General features: G+C 38.2%; 2 protein-coding genes across 2 annotated transcripts; one reads left to right on the top strand and one right to left on the bottom strand.

The window, feature by feature from the left end:
- Positions 1-2,798: 2,798 nt before the first annotated feature.
- Positions 2,799-4,961, top strand: LOC129787245 (probable ATP-dependent RNA helicase DDX55 homolog). The gene is made up of 2 exons (XM_055822663.1): positions 2,799-2,928; positions 3,093-4,961. Exons 1-2 carry the CDS (start codon positions 2,830-2,832, stop codon positions 4,779-4,781), a joined length of 1,788 nt encoding a protein of 595 aa, XP_055678638.1. The 5' UTR covers positions 2,799-2,829; the 3' UTR covers positions 4,782-4,961.
- LOC129787236 (uncharacterized) lies at positions 4,749-11,701 on the bottom strand. Its single transcript, XM_055822649.1, has 8 exons — positions 11,425-11,701; positions 11,162-11,341; positions 10,902-11,097; positions 10,398-10,839; positions 10,132-10,327; positions 6,398-7,462; positions 4,971-5,344; positions 4,749-4,901 (listed from the first exon to the last, which is right to left on the bottom strand). Exons 1-8 carry the CDS (start codon positions 11,497-11,499, stop codon positions 4,811-4,813), a joined length of 2,619 nt encoding a protein of 872 aa, XP_055678624.1. The 5' UTR covers positions 11,500-11,701; the 3' UTR covers positions 4,749-4,810.
- Positions 11,702-20,513: the final 8,812 nt, after the last annotated feature.

The raw sequence follows: 20,513 nt of genomic DNA, 5'->3' as shown, positions 1-20,513 counted from the left end.
TTTCCCTTTGCAATATCTGTTGGAAGTTTTTGTGTGGCCCATCTATATAATAAAGAAAAGTCTCTCTAAAATTTCGTTCCTGTTCATTTATGCATTTCTACACCGTTGGTCCGATCGTGATGAAATTTGGTACAGAGACTACTGATACCATGCGGTTTTTACCAACGAATACATTTTCTATTGGACTTTTTTCATCTCAATTATTTTCTCTATATAAAATTTGCGCGAAGCGCAACAAATCCCCGCGAAGCGGGGCGAGGTAAATTGGAGCGAAGCGACAATTTACCTCGTTTTACATTTAAAAAGAAGAAAATTACATTATCAAAGGCTAACCCCTCAAAACTTTCTAATTCCCTCTTGAAATGGAGGCGCCTGGTGATTTTTTTTTCACTCACTCCGAAAAGCTCACAACGGTTCATAAAAATGATGGAATTTTCTTATAAATATAATTTTTCACTCTCATGCCAAATTCACGGAAAGGTCTCTTGTTGGAAAATGCCTTGTTCATGAAAATTAAAATTTATCCTCTTCTTGGAGCACATCGAGAGCTTTAGGGGGAGGAAATTACATCAAACACCATCGAAATTCGCATCTATCTACATAAATATATTAGGTTGCTGGGGGAGTGTGGGGAGGGGTGCGGGGTGTGCAGCATTATAATGGAAAATATTTGAACAAAGCACATTTTGATGGATGAAAGTGAATCCCTCGGGGGGCTCAGAGCGGGCACACGGGGGTGGATGGTGGAAACTCTTTAAATACCGCATTATTATCTGGCGAAGAGGAGAAAGTTGCCAGCATAATGGGGTGGCACAGAAGACGCAGAAAGTCGACAATATTTTTTTTCTTGCCAAAGCTTCCACCGTCTCACCCCCTTCAACCCCCTCGTACGGCATAATCGCTTTTTTCGTCGTCACACGAGACAGAGCACATCCTTATGGTGCTGGTGAATGAAAAAAAAGAGAGATTTTGATTCAATACACCATGTTGCCCTTCCGGGGGAGTATTTTCCGGGTTTTTCCCTCTCCGAGCCAAGGCACACAGATTTTAGGCAATCTTCAGCAATTAACCCCTCGATAGATTCTGCATGAATAAAAAAAAATATTCGCACATTCAATACACGAATCTGTGTGAGAGGAAAATTTGTGTGAGAGTTTAGGGAAAATATTGCTCACGGATTTAGCCATTCAATGGGAATTTAAAATGAAATTGCGGATCAAATTTCGCTGCAAATTCCATTTTTTTCTATTGAGAGAATTTTCACAGTAAAATTGACGAAAAATGTCACGATTTTTGATGTGCACAAAATTCCACAACGTTTCGCGTTTTAATATTTCACCACATATTTCGAAGCTTTCATTTGAAGCATTTGGATGATTTTTTTATTTAATATTTTGTACGGTGATTTAGAATTTTTTTAGTGATCTAATCCCATTATTTAAAGAGAAATTGGCTTTATTTGAGAATTTTTAATAGGATTCAGAATGTTTTTGCTTTGATTAAGGATTTATGGTTTGCCTGGAATGTATGGAATAGTTGTGAAATGAGGAGTTTTATTAAGGGATTAAAATTTAATTTTCTTTTATTGTGCTTTCCAATTTTTGCATAATAATTTTTTTAATTAATTTAGTTAATGAACCTAATAAATTTTGTAGATTATTGATTTTGTATTTAATATTAAAAATATTAATAAAACTTTAGCTTAAATTGCTGCTTTTCCTTTTACTTGGGTAAGCAGGAATTTTCTTCTGACGAACACCGGAAGCATTGAAAAACAAAAATGAAAAAAAGTATTTAAATATTAATTAATTTTTAGATTTTTTACAATTTATTTCACCACTAAAAACAAATTTTTTAACAAAAATATTTTCTTTTTTAAACAAAATGACAAGATAGCTCATTTCAATGATTTCAATGATTTAGTTTTAACTAAAAAAAAATTATTAGGGGAGACCGGGGCTAATAAAGTCACTTAAGGGTTTGGAAAAAGCCAAAAATATCATATTTCCTAGCTAGATAGAACAAAATGATCTGAGAAAGAGTTATAGAGTAGTAAATTTCCTATAGAAATGAGCTATAGGGGTAACTGGGGCAAAATGTTATATCGCAAGGTTCGGAAAATGGACTGAAAATGTATTTTCCCATTGAGATAAAAAGAAATCGTGTGAGACAAAGTTGTAGCCTAGAAAATTTCCTATAAGACAGTCGTCATTATAAAATTAAAATATTTTCTCAGTAGGGGAGACCGGGGTTAAAAAAGTCACTTAAGGGTTTAGAAAAAGCTCAAAATATCATATTTCCCAAACAGATAAAGCGAAATATATAGCTCAATTCTTTAGGAAATTTACTGCCCTACAACTGTTTCTCAGATCATTTTGTTCTATCTAGCTAGGAAATATGATATTTTAAGCTTTTTCCAAACCCTTAAGTGACTTTATTAGCCCCGCTCTCCCCTACATACCAAGGAAAATATACTTCTCAATTAAAATTAACAAATTGCCCCATGTTCCCCTACATTACGCTTTATCTATTTGGGACATATGATATTTTGAGCTTTTTCTAAACCCTTAAGTGACTTTTTTAACCCCGGTCTCCCCTATATATTTTTTCTTTGATATTATACCTCCCACCACCCACATTACTCCCCCTCCCCCTCACAAAAATAAAAAATAAAACCTTTTCACCCAAATTCTAACGGAAAAATTTCAATTTCACTTACTGTCAGTTGAAAGTTCGAATTTCGCGCATGTGCCTACTACGTTGCCTACATTTGGCGCAATTGCACACGTTGTGTCAGTGGTGTCAGTCGCCAAAAGTAAACAAAACATTATGGCCAAAACAAAGTGGACGGAATTGGAAAAACCTCTCTGCAATGCAATATTGGAGACAATAAAAAGCATGGAGTTTGAGAAAATGACTCCTGTACAGGTAAGTTATAAAATTAGATGGTTGTCAGTATTTTTCTGGAAGGATTTTCCTCTCATTTCAATGCAAAAGAATTTTTGAGGTTATGTTCTGTGGGAACGTTGCCTCCGGAAAGTTTTTTAATTCATTTTATCTCAAGTTTAAATGCCTCCTAATATTCTTTCTAGGCAGCAACAATTCCACTCTTGATGTCCTACAAGGATGTGGCTGTTGAAGCTGTCACGGGATCCGGGAAAACATTAGCTTTCTTGGTGCCCCTCCTGGAGATCCTCCTACGTCGTCAGAGCACATCTCAGTGGGAAAAGAAGGAAATTGGGGCGATTGTTGTGTCTCCCACACGTGAGCTCGCCACTCAGACATCTCAGGTACTGAAATTATTTCTCAATCATCCGGAACTTTCGCACTTTAGCCAGAAACTCCTCGTTGGGGGATGTAGTGTTGAGGAGGATATGCATTATTTGAAGAATAGTCCTGCCCATGTTGTTATCTGTACTCCAGGACGTCTGGAGGATTTACTCGAACGGAAGGGTGGGCTAAATTTGGCAGCTCGTGTTAAGAGTTTGGAGATTTTGGTGCTGGATGAGGCAGATCGTCTGCTTGATTTGGGTTTTATGGCCACGATTAATACCATCCTCAGCTACTTACCACGTCAGCGCCGTACAGGGCTTTTTTCTGCCACTCAAACCAAGGAAGTGACTAATCTAATGAGGGCAGGTTTGAGGAATCCTGTGGTAGTTAGTGTCAAGGAGAAAGCTTCAATTAATACGCCCGTCCTTTTGCAAAATTATTACGTTAGTGTTGAGCCTGAGGACAAACTTCGCTATCTCGTGGCATTTATCCGACAGAAAAAGATCCAAAAGTCCATGCTTTTCCTCCCTACGTGTGCATGTGTTGAGTACTGGTCTCAGGTACTTCCTGCCCTGCTCAAGAATACAAATATCCTTGCCCTTCATGGAAAAATGCAGAAACAAAGGGGAAAAATCCACGAGAGCTTCCGGGAAGCCAAAAAAGCCATCTTGCTGTGCACAGATGTCTTGGCAAGGGGTGTAGATATTCCAGAAGTAGATTGGGTGCTTCAGTGGGATCCTCCGGCGAATCCTGCTGCATTTGTTCATCGTGTGGGACGAACAGCACGTCAGGGAAATGCCGGAAATTCCCTCATACTGCTCCTCCCTGCTGAATTTGCCTATATTGACTTCCTCAAGCGGAATCAGAAGGTTACCCTGAAGCCACTCACAATCACCCCCACAACTGACCTCCCCAGCATCAACAAAATCCTCCATGGCCTGCAAATGCGCGATAGAGCCCTCTTTGACACAGCAAATCGAGCTTTTGTCTCCCACATTCGTGCCTACAGTAAGCACGAATGCAGTCTCATCCTTCGCCTTGAAGATCTCCCCCTGGGACGCATGGCAACGGGCTATGGCCTGCTAAAACTCCCCAAAATGCCCGAGATTAAAGACACCCACACGGAAGAATTCTCCGGACCAGAAGGAGAAATTGATTTTATGGGAATTGCTTACAAAAATCCCCAAAAGGAATCCACGAGGCAGGAAAAGCTCTCCCTCTACGCGGAATCCGGCGTATGGCCAGGGAAGAAGGTCAAGAGGAAAAAGCAAACGGAATCGTGGGAATTGTCAAAGCAGAAGAAACTCGAGAGGAAGGAAAAGAGAAAGCAGCGAAAGCTAAAAATGCAAAAGAAGAATGCCGATGGTGAGAAGAAAAAGAAGAGAAAGAGAATCTCTGATGAAGATCTAGCAGAGCTAGCAAGCGATATTGCTCTCCTGAAACGCATCAAGAAGAAAAAGATAACAGAAGAGGAATTTGAGGAAGAAATTGGTTTTAATTCTGACTAAATCTCTCCTCTTAATACAAAAATGAAAAATTACGAAAGTGATTTAACAAATGCCTTCACCGACTCCTTCTCAACACTATTCAAGTACTCCACCTTGAAGAATTCCTTCTGAGCATTGATTCTGTAATAAAAATCAAATTTTTATCAATAAAAGAAAATTCAAAAAACATAAAAAAAGAAACTCTCGCACATATCCTTCTTCTGGTCCGCATTGCAGTGCTTTAGGAGATCCTTTGTGTAGCGCAAGACACCAAGGCGCGTTTTAGCAGCCTCCTCCGTTGACTGTTGACTCCCTTCACCCTCTTCGTACTTTTTCTTTATAAAATTCCCCACATTTTCAATGTAGTGCAGAACAATTCGGTGCCGATAATCATTCCTCATGGCCTCATCAGGTTCCATGGAGACAATCACCCGGTCCACCTCTTGGAAGAACAAACGAATTGACTTTTCATCCGTGTAGAAGGTGAAGCAGTGGCAAACGGAACCCAAGATTTTGATGAGATTATCCTTATTCTTGGCCAATAAAACCAAAAAATCATGAACGGCGTCTTGGTAGAAGTAAGACTGCAAAAAAGATTAAGGAAGTTTCAAATAAATATTTAAAAAAAAGGAAGTTATTCACTTTGGTGTTCTCGGTGTTATTTTTTTTTTAATTTAGACGTTATTAAATGAAATCTAAAGCAATTAAAAAATACTAAAGCTTTAACTAGGTCTGCTAAGAAAACTTAGAAAAAAACACAAACATCAGAGAAAAAAATTTAACGTTAAAACAAACGTTTGAACTTTGATTATAAATAGGATAAGAAAAAATGTTTTACACTGGATAAAAAAACGTCAAACTAGAAAAAAATTGTAAAAGTTCAAACAAACAACGAACTTTACAACAAACGTCAAACATTAGAAAATTAACGTCAATGTGTTAAAAGTATACGTCAAACGATAAAATAAACGTCAAAGGTTTAAAAAGACATGTCAAACATCAAGATATGCTAAACGTTATGAGCAGGAACTTCAAAATAAACATTAAAAACTTCTGAATAAAGGATGATGTGATCGACGGTAAATAATTGTTTTTAAGAAAATAAGAAGACGGATTTTCGGTCTTATTTTAGGTTAATTATTTTTTATTTTACTGCCGACGTTTCGGACTGTATGGGTCTTCTGAATAAACTTCAAACGTTAGAAAATAAACGTCAACCTAATAAAAACAAATAATAATTGTTAAAATCAGAATATTGGGCCTTATTCAGCGACCAAAAAAACTTTTAAAATTTTGGTTTGTACTGAAATTTCAAGATATCAAGCGAATTTCAAGGGTTTCTTGGTCGCTAAATAATGCCCATTAAATGGTAGAATTACAAATAAAAGCTACTAATTTAAATTCAAACGCATCCTCTAAATAAAAATTTAATAAAAAGTCTAGAATACATTTCTAACTTGCTTCATATTGCAAAATTAGTTTTCTTTCGTCGGTTTTAGTTTCTTTTATTTCTTAAATTTTTTTATTCAAATTTCTTTAAATTCTATGAGATAAAATTAAAAGATTCTCATGTTCTGAAGAAAATAAAAATTCTGAATGAAAAAAACTTCAAATAAAAATAAGAGAAAAGCACTTACCTTAACCAGATGGAAGATGTACTTGCTGATAGAGCTGTGAACGGGAAGATTTGGTGATTGAACGATATCAATGGTGTTGTACACGCAATTCATGATTGTTCGACAAATCTCAATGCTCTTGTCATTCTCCTCATCATCGTATTTCGGGAGGGACGAGAAGATTGCCTGCTGAATGAATTTGTAGAATGTTACTTGCATTTCACCCCACATTGTATTCATTTCGCGGACTTTGTGCTTCACAAAGTGTGCCAAGATCAGCGAGAAGGCCTGTAGTATCTTCAAATTGAAAATCTGATCATCACGAAAGTCAAACGTCATGAAGGGAAGGATATGAAAATCAATGAGTTCCTTCGCTACTTTCTTCAGCTCGGCACGATCAGCCCCCGGCTGCCCCCAATTTGTACAGAGAAGATCAGCATGAATGAGAATAATGTGATGAATGATCCGATTGTTGTGTGAGTCAACCTCATCAATTATACTCTTTGTAATACGAAGGAGATCCGTTCGTTTCTTCTGGGGCAGAACTTCATTTGTATTGTGAACGTAGACAGCTGAACTTAGATGCTCCAAGACGCTTTCATCGCGTCTCTCAATGAATCTCCCGGCCCACTCCTTCATCACGGACTTTATCTTCTCCGTTGCGAAGGAATTAATCTCCGCGAGCTGATACAGCAGCATGTTCATCATGTAGAGTGTCGGGATGTCTGTTGTATTCTTCATTTTATCCAATGTAAACTCCACCATTTGCCTCATTGACACATCATGCTGGTGAGTCAGGTACTTCTTCAGATTCATATGGAAGAGCATATCAATGACAGTTACGTGCATTTCGTGCACATCCTCGCATGCAGCTGCAAAATAGCGGAATTTCTGGAGAATTTCATTTATAAGGTTTCGCCTGATTTCCTCCGAAACGTCCGGCTCCATTATTTTCTTCACGAGGAAAAAGAAGATTTTGTACGCAATGGGATTCTTTGTGGCGCAAACTTGATTGACAAAGTCATCAAAGGGCGGAAGGTTCCTCCAAAGGAGATTAATAATCACCGGGACATTCTGCAGTGAGTCCTAGAAAAAAAAATTAAAGATGAGGGATAGATTCTGATATAAATCTTTTCTTTTGTTTTCTTACAATTCGTCAATTATAATATTTTCGGTATTCTGGAAAAAATCTTTTAAAATTTTGACATTTTATTTCTATCTTTAATCTAATATTTTTAAAAGAAAATTTTCTTTTACAGTCCTCTTCAGAGATATTTCTGTCTATTTTCCTAAATAATAAATTCTTTGTTTTTCTTTTCTAAAATTACAATAGAACGATTTAAATACATATATAAAAGTAAAGTAAAAAATATATAAATATAAATATATATATATATAACATATAAAAATGCAAAGATAAAAATTAAATATAGCATGGATGGAACAGTATAAAGCGAAAGAACGGTAAGTAAAACTTACGGGCTGTGATTCTTTCTTTGTCAGTGAAATGTGAAATTGACTGAAAATTGAGGATGGGCAAATTTTGTGGATGGCTTTCTCGCGCACCGAATCACAGCCAACGCGAAGAAATTATGTGAAAAGCCTTAATCGTGAGCGTTGGCTGTGATTCGGTACGCGAGAAAGCCTTCCACAAAATTTGCCCATCCTCAATTTTCAGTCAATTTCACATTTCACTGACAAAGAAAGAATCACAGCCCGTAAGTTTTACTTACCGTTCTTTCGCTTTATACTGTTCCATCCATGCTATATTTAATTTTTATCTTTGCATTTTTATATGTTATATATATATATATTTATATTTATATATTTTTTACTTTACTTTTATATATGTATATATAAAACGCCCCGCTTCGCGGGGCGTTGGTCTTATACAACTCAAGATATGACATGTTAACTTTAAAACACGATATCTCCGGAACGGCTACATAGATTTCCTTCATTTTTGGCATGATGAAAGATATTATAGCCAACTATAACATATCAAAATTTGAAGCAATTCTATAAAGCGGTGCTCGAGATATTCATCGAAAACTCATCGAAAATTTTGTTTTCGATTTTAGCGCCACTTGCGGTCATTTTTTGAACTTGCAATGTTCCGAGCAGTTGTAGGGCTCATTAATATCTTTCATTTGAGCCCGAGTTGATCAAAATCGGTCAAGCCGTTCTCGAGTTATGGCCGATTTTCGATGAAAAATTGTGGCGGCCATATTGGCTAAACGGCTTGGCCGATTATCAAGAATGAGGTATCGTTGGAAAGGTCTTGATGGCCCCTATAACATATCAAAATTTCAGATCTCTAGCTATTATAGGACCTGAGATATAGCGAAAACAAAATTTGAGGGTTATTCAAAATGGCGGACGGAGGGGTGGGGGGTGGATTTGACTTCATAATCGGATGTCTTCTACCCGATATATGAACTTTGCCGTTGACCGCAAGTCTCTATCTATTACCGTTCTCTTGTAATTTAGCAAAAGGTTCCGGACGGACGGCCGGCCGGACGGAAAAAATTTTGGCGCATACGTTTTTTGGAATGTGGGGACCCTAATTCGTGCTCATCCCAAGTTTGAGCCCGATCTGACGACTTTGCATTTTTGAGTGTACACAGAAGCTGTGCTTCTTTGAAGAAAGAATCACAGCTAAAAAAAAACATCAATTGTCAAAATCTTACAACTTTTAAATTGTTAGAAAAAAAAGAAAAGATTTTTGCCAGAATCTACCCCGAATTAATGAGAAAAATAGTTCAATTAATCTATCACTCTGTTCAAATAATTTTGCATCGAAGCTCCAGACCTTGTGCAAACGTTCTAGCCAATGAAAATACTTTACCCGAATCAATTAGCCAATCAGAGCTCTTCTTTATTACATATTCTTCTTCTTATTCATTTATATTTCTTTTTTAAATCATATGATTCAAATGCAAAATTTTAATAAAAAAAATTAAATGGAAAAATTATTTTCTCCCGATAAGCGTCAGAAATGAGGTAAATTCTGCCAAAAATCTTTTCTTTTTCTAACTTCAAACATTTAAAAGTTTGTTGTAAGATTTTGACAGATAGAGATTTTAACCCTCTGTATACTGTGACCAAAACACGCGCATTACTAATGGAGTAGGTGACCGACCCCATAGAATTTTTCGCAAAAAAAACCAATTTTAGCCAATTTTTTTGCCAATTTTAGAACACAAAAATAAATTTTAGATGAATTTTTTGATGATTTTGCAATGATTTTTTGAGGTTAGAATCGTTTAGAAAGAGACAAAGAGTGACAAAGCGAAGAGGAAAAGGAATAAATTTGTCCGTTACACCAATTTTTGAATTCCCTCTTCTTACATTTTTCTTAATAACTTTTTTTCTGGTGGTCGCATTGACCTCAAATTTTGACACAATCTTCTCAGATAACCAAGGAACTAATTTACAGAAGCTTGGTTCTATACCTTTAAGAACTAAGGCGCAATTAATTGAAATATAGCTCTGGGGTCGGTCACCTAACGCTCATAGTATACGGAGGGTTAAATCGTTCTGTGGTCGTTTTATAAAAGAAAAACAACGAATTAATTGTTTCGGAAACCCGTTTAAAAAAATAAAATGTCAAAATCTTATAAGATTTTTTCCAGAATACCAAAAATTTTATAACTGACTGGTTATAAGGAAATAAAAGAAAAGATTTGTATCAGAAACTACCAATTAAATGCAAAAACTTATAAGGAAAAAGACAAGAAAATATGAAAACTTACCGGATATTTCTCGCACTGAATCATGAGAGCCTTAAGCATTGTTTGTTTCCCAGCATCAACCATTGTATTGGGATTGGTGTAGGTGTTCATAAAAAACCTCTTCGCACATTCGCGCATGTTGTTGTTGGTTGATGTCATCTTCCGGTAGACCATTTGATTTTGATTCGGCAGGAGAAAAGCAACTTTTCCCATCAATCTGAAAGAGAAATTTAAAGGTCAAAAACCTGCCAAAAAATTCTTTTATTAAAAATAAAGTTTCACTGCACCTTTGACATGAAAGGAGAACCTTAATTGCGGCAACTTGAACCGAAACATTATCAACGGACATTAGTTTTATCAGTGTGTCCGTGTAGTTTGCGAGGAATTCCACGAGGCACATCTTTACCGTGTCGCCGGTATTCTTTAGGATGTAATCGAAGAGAGTGAGAGCTTCTTTGGCACATTTGTGCTTCACAAGAACAATGGACATCAGCTGCTCCAGGATACTCCTGTCCATAATGTAGATTTCCGGCGAGGAACGAACCAGAGCACTGAGGTATGTGGAAAAGTGATCGAGGCACGAACGAGAGAGTGCAAGGCTCACGTAGGTATTCTTTAGGAAATGTTCAATCATTTCCAAGAACTCATCATCCCTGCTAGAGGCTGAAGTTTGGGCTTTTCTCTTCATCTCAACACGCAATATTTCCAAATCATGCGCAAACTTCAAGGCTGTAAAAAACAATTTTTCTTTAGGCTCAAAAAAACGAGCTTTAAAAGGCAACAGAGCTTACAGAAATAGGCGCCAATGGAGATTGTGTACTCTGTGGGGAATTGTGTAAAGGTGGCCAAGCTAACCGTTAGTAAATCCATTATTTTAACATCTCTCAGAATGGGATTGTTGGATGAACAAAACTCTTGGAGGAATTCATTGAGATGATCCAGCGTCGTAGGATCATTGAAAATGTACTTATCCTCATCGTAGTTTTCCTGCAAATAACACCACAATCCCTTGAAAAACAAATCCAGAAGAAATCTAATGAGGAAAACCTACAATTGAGATGAGAATTTCCTTGACAAAATCCAACAAAAGCCCCTTCTGTATGGCATTAGCCACCCTTCCCAAATTGATTTCACAGCAAGTTCCCAGAGACTTCAGGAAGAGCTCCAGGAAATTCCCAATGATGCTGGTATCATCTCTCTTGTATGCCTCAATTAGACTCTTCACGAGAACCTGGAAATTAATTAATTTGAGAATTTATGGCATTTTCAGCTTTTTTTTTTTCTCGTGAACAGTTAGATTCTTCTTCCCCATACACTGTGGGCAATATCTCCGCTCTTTAGGGCCTTGTGCAAATCTACAGTAGTTCTGGACTCTAAGGACTTCCTCATTTTTATTAAACAGGAACATAAAACACAGGATTTTTAAACAATTTCTCAACTTTTAGGACACTTTTGGTAAAATTTTTACAGAAAAACGTGCCAAACTCGAAAAAAACTGATCACAAAAAACAGCGATCGCGCTGAAAGCAATACGAAGAATAAGAAGAATTTTCGGCTGATCTTCGTGAGATCAGCGGGCAGTCTGGCCCAAAAAATAAAATTTGAACTTTAACGACCTCTTTGTTTTTCCAAAAAATGCGGTTTCCTTGTTTTTCCGCCAATTTTTTGACGTAAAACGCATTTTTGGAGCTCCTGGAGCACTTCTGGGGGCTCCAGAGCCCCCGGGGGCCTCTCTGTGCGGAATTTGGGGTCCGCGGAAATTTTGACGGTCGCGTTACAAATTTGAAAATTTTGACGGTTGGGAATTGGATTTTCAGGAACTTTTGGAGTCTTTGATGCCAATCGACGCTGCGTCAATTCCTGGTCACAAAAACGCACTTTCGCTGGGAAATCCGGCGGAAAACGCGAGAAAACTGCGAAAAACTGAATGTGTGAGGAAGACGGACAGTGGTGAAATGCATCCATCTCATTTTCATTTCAACAAAATGTACCAAAAAAGGCGCCAAGTTCAAAAAGTAGTCAAAAAGCATGAAAATTATATGGGGGCGCTACGATGGGAGGCTCTGAGGGGAAAATGAATGCCGTTTGTAAAAACCGCCTGGTATCAGTAGCCTCTTTTCCAAATTTCATCGCGATCGGACCAACAGTGTAGAAATGCATAACTGGATAGGAACGAAATAAAAAAAAAAGGAAGTCTCATGAATTTTATTATTTTCTCATATCCATTTGTCTAAAAGTTATGAATTCACTTAACCGACACTAATTTGTCGTGTCAGCTAAAAGAATAGAGAAGTTTTTGGGAAGAGCTATGTGGGGCGGGAAGCTCACAGCGCGCGCGAGCTTTGTATATAGCGAAAAATGCATAAAGCTCCACTATATACATTACACATAGTAATGTGAGATGGCTGGGAAGATTTAAGGAATATTAATAATGCCAAAGAGATAAGAGCGCGCAATGCACAAAGCTTGGAAGGAGGAAAGTTTTCTTGGAATCTCACAGAAAAGGGAGAAGAATGATTTTGAGTGAGCTGCGGGGGATTTAATTTAATGGATTTTTGTGTATTACATTCTCTTCGCATCAGAATGACTGCAATTCCTCTTGAGAGCGAGGGATCCATCTATGGGTCACGCCAAGGGGTTATGTTTTCAATTTTATTCTCTGGGGCGTATACCCGGGACGTGTCTTGATACTTTCCACCCCCGCACACATCCCACACATTCAGGCCCTTTTTCAGTCCCCAATGGCACACATTGGATATAAGAAACTTTCAAACATTCATTGCACTCTCTCTTCAACCATCCACCTCCTCCACAAAAGCCACTATGGGTGCTCGTCCGCTCCACATACAATGTGTGGCTTTGTCCATGGCCAGGATACTTCTCCTCATATTAAAGCTGTTGCGTTCTCTCCCCTTTCTTTCAACGGATTTACCCTCACCCCCTTCTGTGCTATGTACAATGTAATGTATATAAACTTCAAGCTCCCACCGGAGATGGTAAATATTTGGGCATTCCAGGCAGATGATGATGATGTGTGTCGGATGGTCTGCGGAGAGTCATAAAAAGCTCAAGTTCGGACTCACAAAGCAACCCCCCGTGCGATGGAGCTAATAAATTTCGGATTATGCAAAATCCATTAATAACCCCGGCGAATGTATAATACGTGTGAAGGTTTAGCCGTATTAAAATTCGAGAAACAGACCCCGAGGGGTGGAATTCTTCCCTTGGATCATTTCTACCTCTCAAAAGGTAGAAAAAGAGAGTGGGGGTGGAATTCTTAGTCCTATGTGCTCGGAATTGCTATGAATCACCCCACCAAGACCAAGTTAAATTGAACTTAAATATTTGTTTCTTAAGATCCCTTTCCCATACAATACAGCATGCCAGGATATTGCTGTCGAATGGCTTTTGAGGCTTTCACCATCAGGGGAGAGTAAGAAGTTCTAGGGTGGTGTACCTCAGGCTTCTATGTAGTCCTTTTAGTTTTCCTTCCCTAATAAGTACTGAAAGAAATAAGAAAATTCTTTGGCGCTAACTCATTTGGTTTTATTTAAAGTTTTCACTGTGATTTTATCTGGAAAAGCTGGAAAAGATTTACATAAAAACGTAAAGAATGACGTCTCTATAGTATTTTTTGACTCCTTCGATGCATTAATCACTGAAATACCTTATCAGAGCTAACAAAAAAAACAGAAAGTAATATTAATATTGAATTAGGGATTTTAAAAAAATAACTACTGTGACGTCATTACTTACATTTTTGAGGAAATCTATCTTGATTTTTCCAACTAATCCCAGTTGCAAAAATGGGAAGTCACTGATGGTTTATTATTCTTTATTGATTCTCTACTAAATCAATCGAATCCTGATCATTCCTTTGAATAAGTTTTTTTTGCACATAAGAGCGGGTTAACTCCTTTTTCCTTTTATATTTTTCAAAAATTTTCAAATGAGCTTTCAAATGATATTTGCAAAGATAAAATTTGTAAAAGTTTATGAGCTTTTACCACCCCTAAAATAATATTCAATAAATATTTAATAAACAATGCAATAAAACACTTTATCCTTTAAATCTCTTTAATAATAAATATTAATAATTAACTTTTTAATAGTCCATAATGCTCATGTACAAGCTCCGTAGAATTTAATTAACCTTGCAAAATTATTTAGTAGTAAATATATAAGTTAGTAAATATATAAGTTAGGCGTTTGCCTGATGGATTTGTATCCAAATTTATGTTTAAATTATGTACATTTATAATGTTGATTTATCCCGATAGTGAGCCAAAAGGGGTGAAAACCGTAAAGCAGCTCCCCTTAGGCGTTGATGAAAGTTATAGGGGGTGGAGTAAGGGTGCGGGTTGCGCTTTAATGTCGGCGTATATATGGCGGTGTATGAAAAGTTATTAAGAATTGTTTGCAGAATGAAATGCCAATGAATGCAGGGATGAAAGTTAAAATCCCGCACACGGAGGATTAAACCTTCGCTTGGGGATGACGAGGGTGGTGGAGCATATAGAAAACTGACCTGCATATTGTGGAATGAATGCTATGGGAAATTTCCCAGCCACTTCCACTCCCTCTGGTGCGATGATACACCGTGAAGTATGAGGGTGGAGGAGATCCACGGAAGACCAAAGATGTGTAATGATGCTTTATTGTTCAGTGGGGATGGACTTTTTGCAGACTCTTTTACGGAGGTGGGAGTGCAATTAAAAAAAAGAGAATGCAGAAAACTATGCAAGCAATAGAGGAGAAGCGATATAAATTATTGAGTTAGGTGCGGAGTTTGAATTCGAGGCTGGGTAAATGATGAAAAGTACTTGGGTACGCTGAGGGAGGAGGGCGGGAATAGCCAAAACTCCCGCACTTGAGCATATGCAAACTTGTGGCAAGTGGAGTCTTTTTGGCTGACTTTGAGTGCAGCTCCCACAGAGAACGAACGAAATTATGTGGAATCTGATTATGCTGAAAAATGCTGAAAGCTCTGCAAATATAATATTCAGCACAAAATTCTCTTTTTCTTGTATTTATGAGAAATGCCCGGGAAATTTCACTGAATTCTCCCCCTCTGTGTATGTGGCTTATTTCATAATATAAACATTTCATCTTTTTTTTTTCATCCATCCCCCAAATCCGTGCGAAGTTTTCAACGTAAATCACAAAATATTTTGCGCACAATTTTGATGCACATTTCACCAAGTTTGAGCAGACATTTATCTGATATGTGTGAGAGATTTCCATGCGGAAAAGCTAAAGAAATTCCATTTTGCTGGTGAAATTGACAAGGATGGGAGGGTGCGGATGAATTTTCTGTCTCAAAGTGTGCCACCACCTGCACCACATACTCACCTGGATGTGTGGGTGGGATGAGTAACCGAATTCCACTTTCTGATTATCTAAATTGTCCCATATGATTTCGAGAATCTCTGCCAATTCTGCAGAAAATCGAGGAAATCACAAGAGAAAGAGAGAGAGGGAGATCTCAGGGGGGTGGGTTTTGTGAATGATAAAAAAGCACACAGTGAGCTTTCGTATATATATTGGAAGATGCCATCCCCCCAAAGGGGCACTCAAAAGTCGATTAGTAAAATACAATACGATAAATTTCCTTTTCTTACGGCCAAGAATATTCGATTTTCTCTTTCGACTGCAATTGCGACTCAATGAGAATTTTGTCATTCCCCTCTCTGTGTGACCTTTTTCAGGGACAGATTTAGGGGTTGAAAAACTTTCACCCACCTCCCCGGCATCAGTTCTCTCACACAGGTAATGTGGACCAATCGATTTTTGCAAGCGATAGCACACAGAGCTCCAAAAGAATTTTCCAGCCAAGTGAAGTGGGGCGGAATTTTAAAAGGTTGAAATGTTTGAAAGGCAATTTTCTCATTTTCCACTCCAGACATAAGACTCCGTTCTTCTGGTGTGATGCTCCAAAGAATGAAAGAATGAGACAAAAGTAATCAGTGAGTGGTGGAGCTTTATTTTGCTAATGAAATGGTTGGCTGGGAATTAAAGATAAAACTTGGTATATTTATTTACTTTTTTTTCTCCAAGAGGTGGTGATGAAAAAAGGTAAATTGTTGCAAAGGATTGGGAAAAATCAAGGGGAAACCCTGCAAAAGCTCCGAAAGCTTTAGAATGTCCGAAAGAGAACAAATTTTCTTTAATTTCTCAAGAATAAAATCTTTAATGAAATTGATTTTTAATTAATCTTCCTGCAAAATATAATGTTTGAATAGGCTTAAATATTTCTTCAATTTACCTTCTTTTTTTTGAACAATCAAACATAGAATTGTCCTCTTCTTCTTAAAAAAAAAAGAATCCTGTTGCATTTTATAGAATTTCCCATCGCATTGCCTTTATTGACTCTTCTCCTTTTACTTCGTGTCGTACAACAATTCGTCGATGATGTGAAAAATGGACCTGTCGTGGAATCAATTTGTAGAGCTTTCTGTACTCGATAGTTTACATTTGATTTGCAGACAATTCCCCAAAGGCACATGAAAGTCGATTAGCAGGATGTTGACAAACATCCTTTCTTCCCTCTTTTTCCGGGATTTCCTTCGGGGCTGTTTTCTCATTTGGTCTTCCCCATTGTGCTTCCTCTCTGCTGACAAATTGACGATGCAAACTGCACACAAAATCACAAAAAAAAAGTTCAATTTCTCCTCGGTCAGGAAGTGTCCGTGCCTTAGTGCCCCGCGGCACGGATAGAGAAAAGAAAGGAAAGGATTTTTTTCATGAATTTTTTATTCCAATTTTTCTAACGATTTTATTTTGCTGTGAAAGAGAAAATTCATTGTTGGGGGGAACTTTTTTTTTGAATTTACCAACAGACAAAAATTTCCACGTGAGCGGGAATTGGAGAGTGTGAGAAGCACTCTCGTGATTAAATGCTGGTCCTTCGTGCCTGAAATTGTTGTTCGCCCTTCAGGATGAAGAGCATGTGTCCTCTTGACCCCACACTTGACACGCACTCTGACTTTCCCGGGTGGTGGAAACTATTGTGCCCCTTCACGGGGGGTGCGGGGTGCAAAAAAAATGGCAACGCATAAGGAAGTCTCTTTTTGGGTGGAAAATTCATACACTTGGCTCTCTCTCCACTGTGGATGATGTACGCAGAGTGCTCAAGACACTGTGGCATTTATTTTTCACCTTTTGAACACAATTCCCGCACACTGATCTCCACCGGAAGTGGTATAGCTACCTGTATTTGAAGGATTAAGACAATTTTTATTTTTCAATGTTCTAACGTTTTTTTATGAATTTTTTAAAAATTCTTTTGTTTATACTGATTTCTAAGGGATGAAAAATTTTCAAGAGCACCTTCCTCCTTGTAGTTGTTGGGATGAGTTTCCTTGGAGTTTCCTGACGGGATATTTGCCAGGAGAAATATTGTTTTCGACGTAGTTTTGTCCACTAAACTCCCATATAGGAAACTTTTCTCACACAGCATCCAACAAGTCCAAATTGGCCGCAGATGGAACACCCAGAGTCCCATAGAGAGTTGACTTTATCCGTGTTGTTCGCTCCCATCGCATATTTTTTTTCTCTCACAGCCATGAGTCCATATCACTGTGCCAGGCACCATATTTACTTTTTAAAAGCATATCTTAATATTCAAAAAGCGTAAAATTGCTCTTTGATATTCTCGCACTGTCTACAAGCGAATTATGTGCTTCCATCCCCCCCAACACACACACCCGAATAACGTGAGAGCTTGTGCTATATATCGTCACGAATGGCAGGGGGAGGCGTCAGCTTTTTAGAGAGACACGTCTAAAGTCCTAAGTAAGTTGAAAAGATGAAAAAAAGAGAATCCCCTCACCATGTCGAAAGCTTTGCATTTTGCATGAGCAAAGATGCGTGCCTATATTTGATTTATTTTTTGGTTTGATTAAATAAAACACATCGTATATGGATTTCAGTGTAGAGCTTGTATCCTTTGAGGGTTGCGTATTGTTCTTTTTTCCTCCCTTGCATTTTCAACGGGGAAAAAATATTAATTTGCCAGAGGGGATACCCCACTCACTCCCACCAAAAACTTGTTTGAGTGCAAAAGAATGTCTGAAACTGACCTTATCCAACTTCTGAAGCTTTTTCCGTAACATAAATTAAGATTTCTCTCTGTATTTGCGGGGGTGGGGGCTTTTTGTTAAAAGTAAAAAAAAACTCCCTATGAAAGATGAACAAAAAAGGAGAATACAGCCTTAGACAGGCCACACAGATCTTCTATTCCCGCTGACATCCTTTGCCGCAGCATTTCGCAGTGATGACTTTCACTTTTCCCTCCACCACCCACGCGCGCGTTCCTCCAGGACTCATCTTTGAAAGATATCCCCGCACGTTTTGCTACACAGTGAGGAGGCGATTCCGCCCCTTCAGCGTTTATTTTCACGTTACTTTTAATGTCCTTCTCGACAAGTATAAAAATTTTTATGACTTTTGTTTTGTGGCATTCGCAGAAATTCCATCTCTTGCGCGAGATTCTTTTTTATATACCATCTCCCCGCAAAACATTATTACGCCATTCACTGTGCTCGTTATACCCGCAGCATAGATAAATCAGAAGGGTGGGGTGACTGTTAAAAATTAGGCAAATACGTGGAAAATGTATGTATGGGAGAGTTGCCAGAAAAAAAGCACCAGCCTGAGCTCGCCGTCAGCGGGTTAATCAATCAAGGTAGCACCCCGAGGAGGGTTTTCATGGCCTGTCACTCCCTCAAAAGTGCAAAAAATCTCACAAAAATATTTCCTGGCAAAAGAGAAAAATTAAACACAAGCTGACAATGGCAATTTTTTTTTTTGAAAAAAAAAAATAAAAACTTCTCCCTTGATGTCTTTGAGGCCTCAGGGTGAGCTTCGTGCCCTTATTTATTTCTCACAAATAGCATGTTTTTTGTTGATTGTGTACTTTTTTTTCTAAATAAAAAAGTCTTTGCAAAATTGTGAAAATACGTTAACCCAAAGAACCCAAAAGTGTAAGAAATTGGAACATTTTTTTTAAAGAGTTTACTCGTTTTTGCTTTTAAAAAGCTCGTATGAAGACAAATCATTTTTTCAGCAAATGAAAAGTCTCCGGTGATTTTACATTCTTCTAAGCTTCCCTAAAAAATTATGAATGCAAGTTTCTATAATATAGAAACGGATAAACTCCTTTTTATGTTTCATTCCGGTAAGACAATAATAAAATGCACCGACACCAGGCGCCTCCATCTCAATTTGTAAAAGCTCTATGATCAAGTGGAGACGCCAGGTATTAAACAATCTGCAGAAAATAAAATCATAATTTTCATCCAACTTTGTCCACATATTTAAACCGTCAATGTTTATTAGCAAACTCCTCTTAATCACATTAGTTTATGCAAAGAAAGACTACACGGAGTACACACTACACATAAACTCCTGTTCGTTGTGTCTGCGGATATGTTGAAGTTAGTGAAGTTTTGGAGTGTTTGTTGTGGCATTCAAGGGGTGGGAGGGTGAGGGAATGGGGCGCTAAAGAGGTAGAACGGCGCGCGGGGGGCAAAACAGGGCAATTGAGTTAGAGCTGGGGCGTAAGTTTTGAGCCACCCCGAGTGTATGCGCCAGCGTGGTTGAAACTTAATTAGTTTTAGGTCGCCGCCGTCGCAATAATTGTGTGAAATGAAATTAAATTAAATTATATGTTGGTGAATTTAAATAAAATAACTATGGGGAGACCGCAGAGTGAATTTCCTCCAACTTCCCTGACCACGGACGAAGCCGGGGGATGGTTGTAAATGGGAAGCAGCGCTTCAGCTACCCCCACACACGCTTCGCTATATATAGCACTCCGTGTGCAGCCGTGTGTGGTTCTGGCCGTAAATTTCACAAGTGCCAAGCTATTAGTTTGAATTATGAATTAGGACACGACGGGGGTGGAGAGATGGCTCACCCTGAGAATATGTTCGTGGCTTTAGATAATTCACCAACTTCATCTCTCTCTCAAGCAAAACCCACACACACACATAGCAAACCCCTTGGTTTTCCTTTTGGATAAGAAAAGAACGATTTCAATTTCCCCCCACATATATTATAGTTTCTTATGTTCCACAACTCCCAACTTGAGTATTCATCCCTGTCGCTGGCAAAGCCAACCTCATACCCATCTTGTACGGGAAGGGGGGGGGGATGGTCTTGCTCCCCAGGAGAAGAAGGGTTGTCGTATGGTGGGTTACCACGATGTGGGGGTGGTGGAAAGAAACGAAGCGACAGCATATCCCCGTGATTCTAATCAATTGACAGACACTCACAGCATGAAACGAGGAAACCGCAGCATTGTAGACTTATCAAAACCCCCCACCCACTCAGCAGCCAGCAGCCCCTACAACACTAACTCTGCATTCGACCCCGGAGTAGTAAATAATTAAAGTTTTGGA

This window comes from Lutzomyia longipalpis, chromosome 1 (genome assembly GCF_024334085.1).
Source record: "Lutzomyia longipalpis isolate SR_M1_2022 chromosome 1, ASM2433408v1".
Classification (NCBI taxonomy): Eukaryota; Metazoa; Arthropoda; class Insecta; order Diptera; family Psychodidae; genus Lutzomyia; species Lutzomyia longipalpis.
This window is presented reverse-complemented; position numbering and strand designations above follow the sequence as displayed.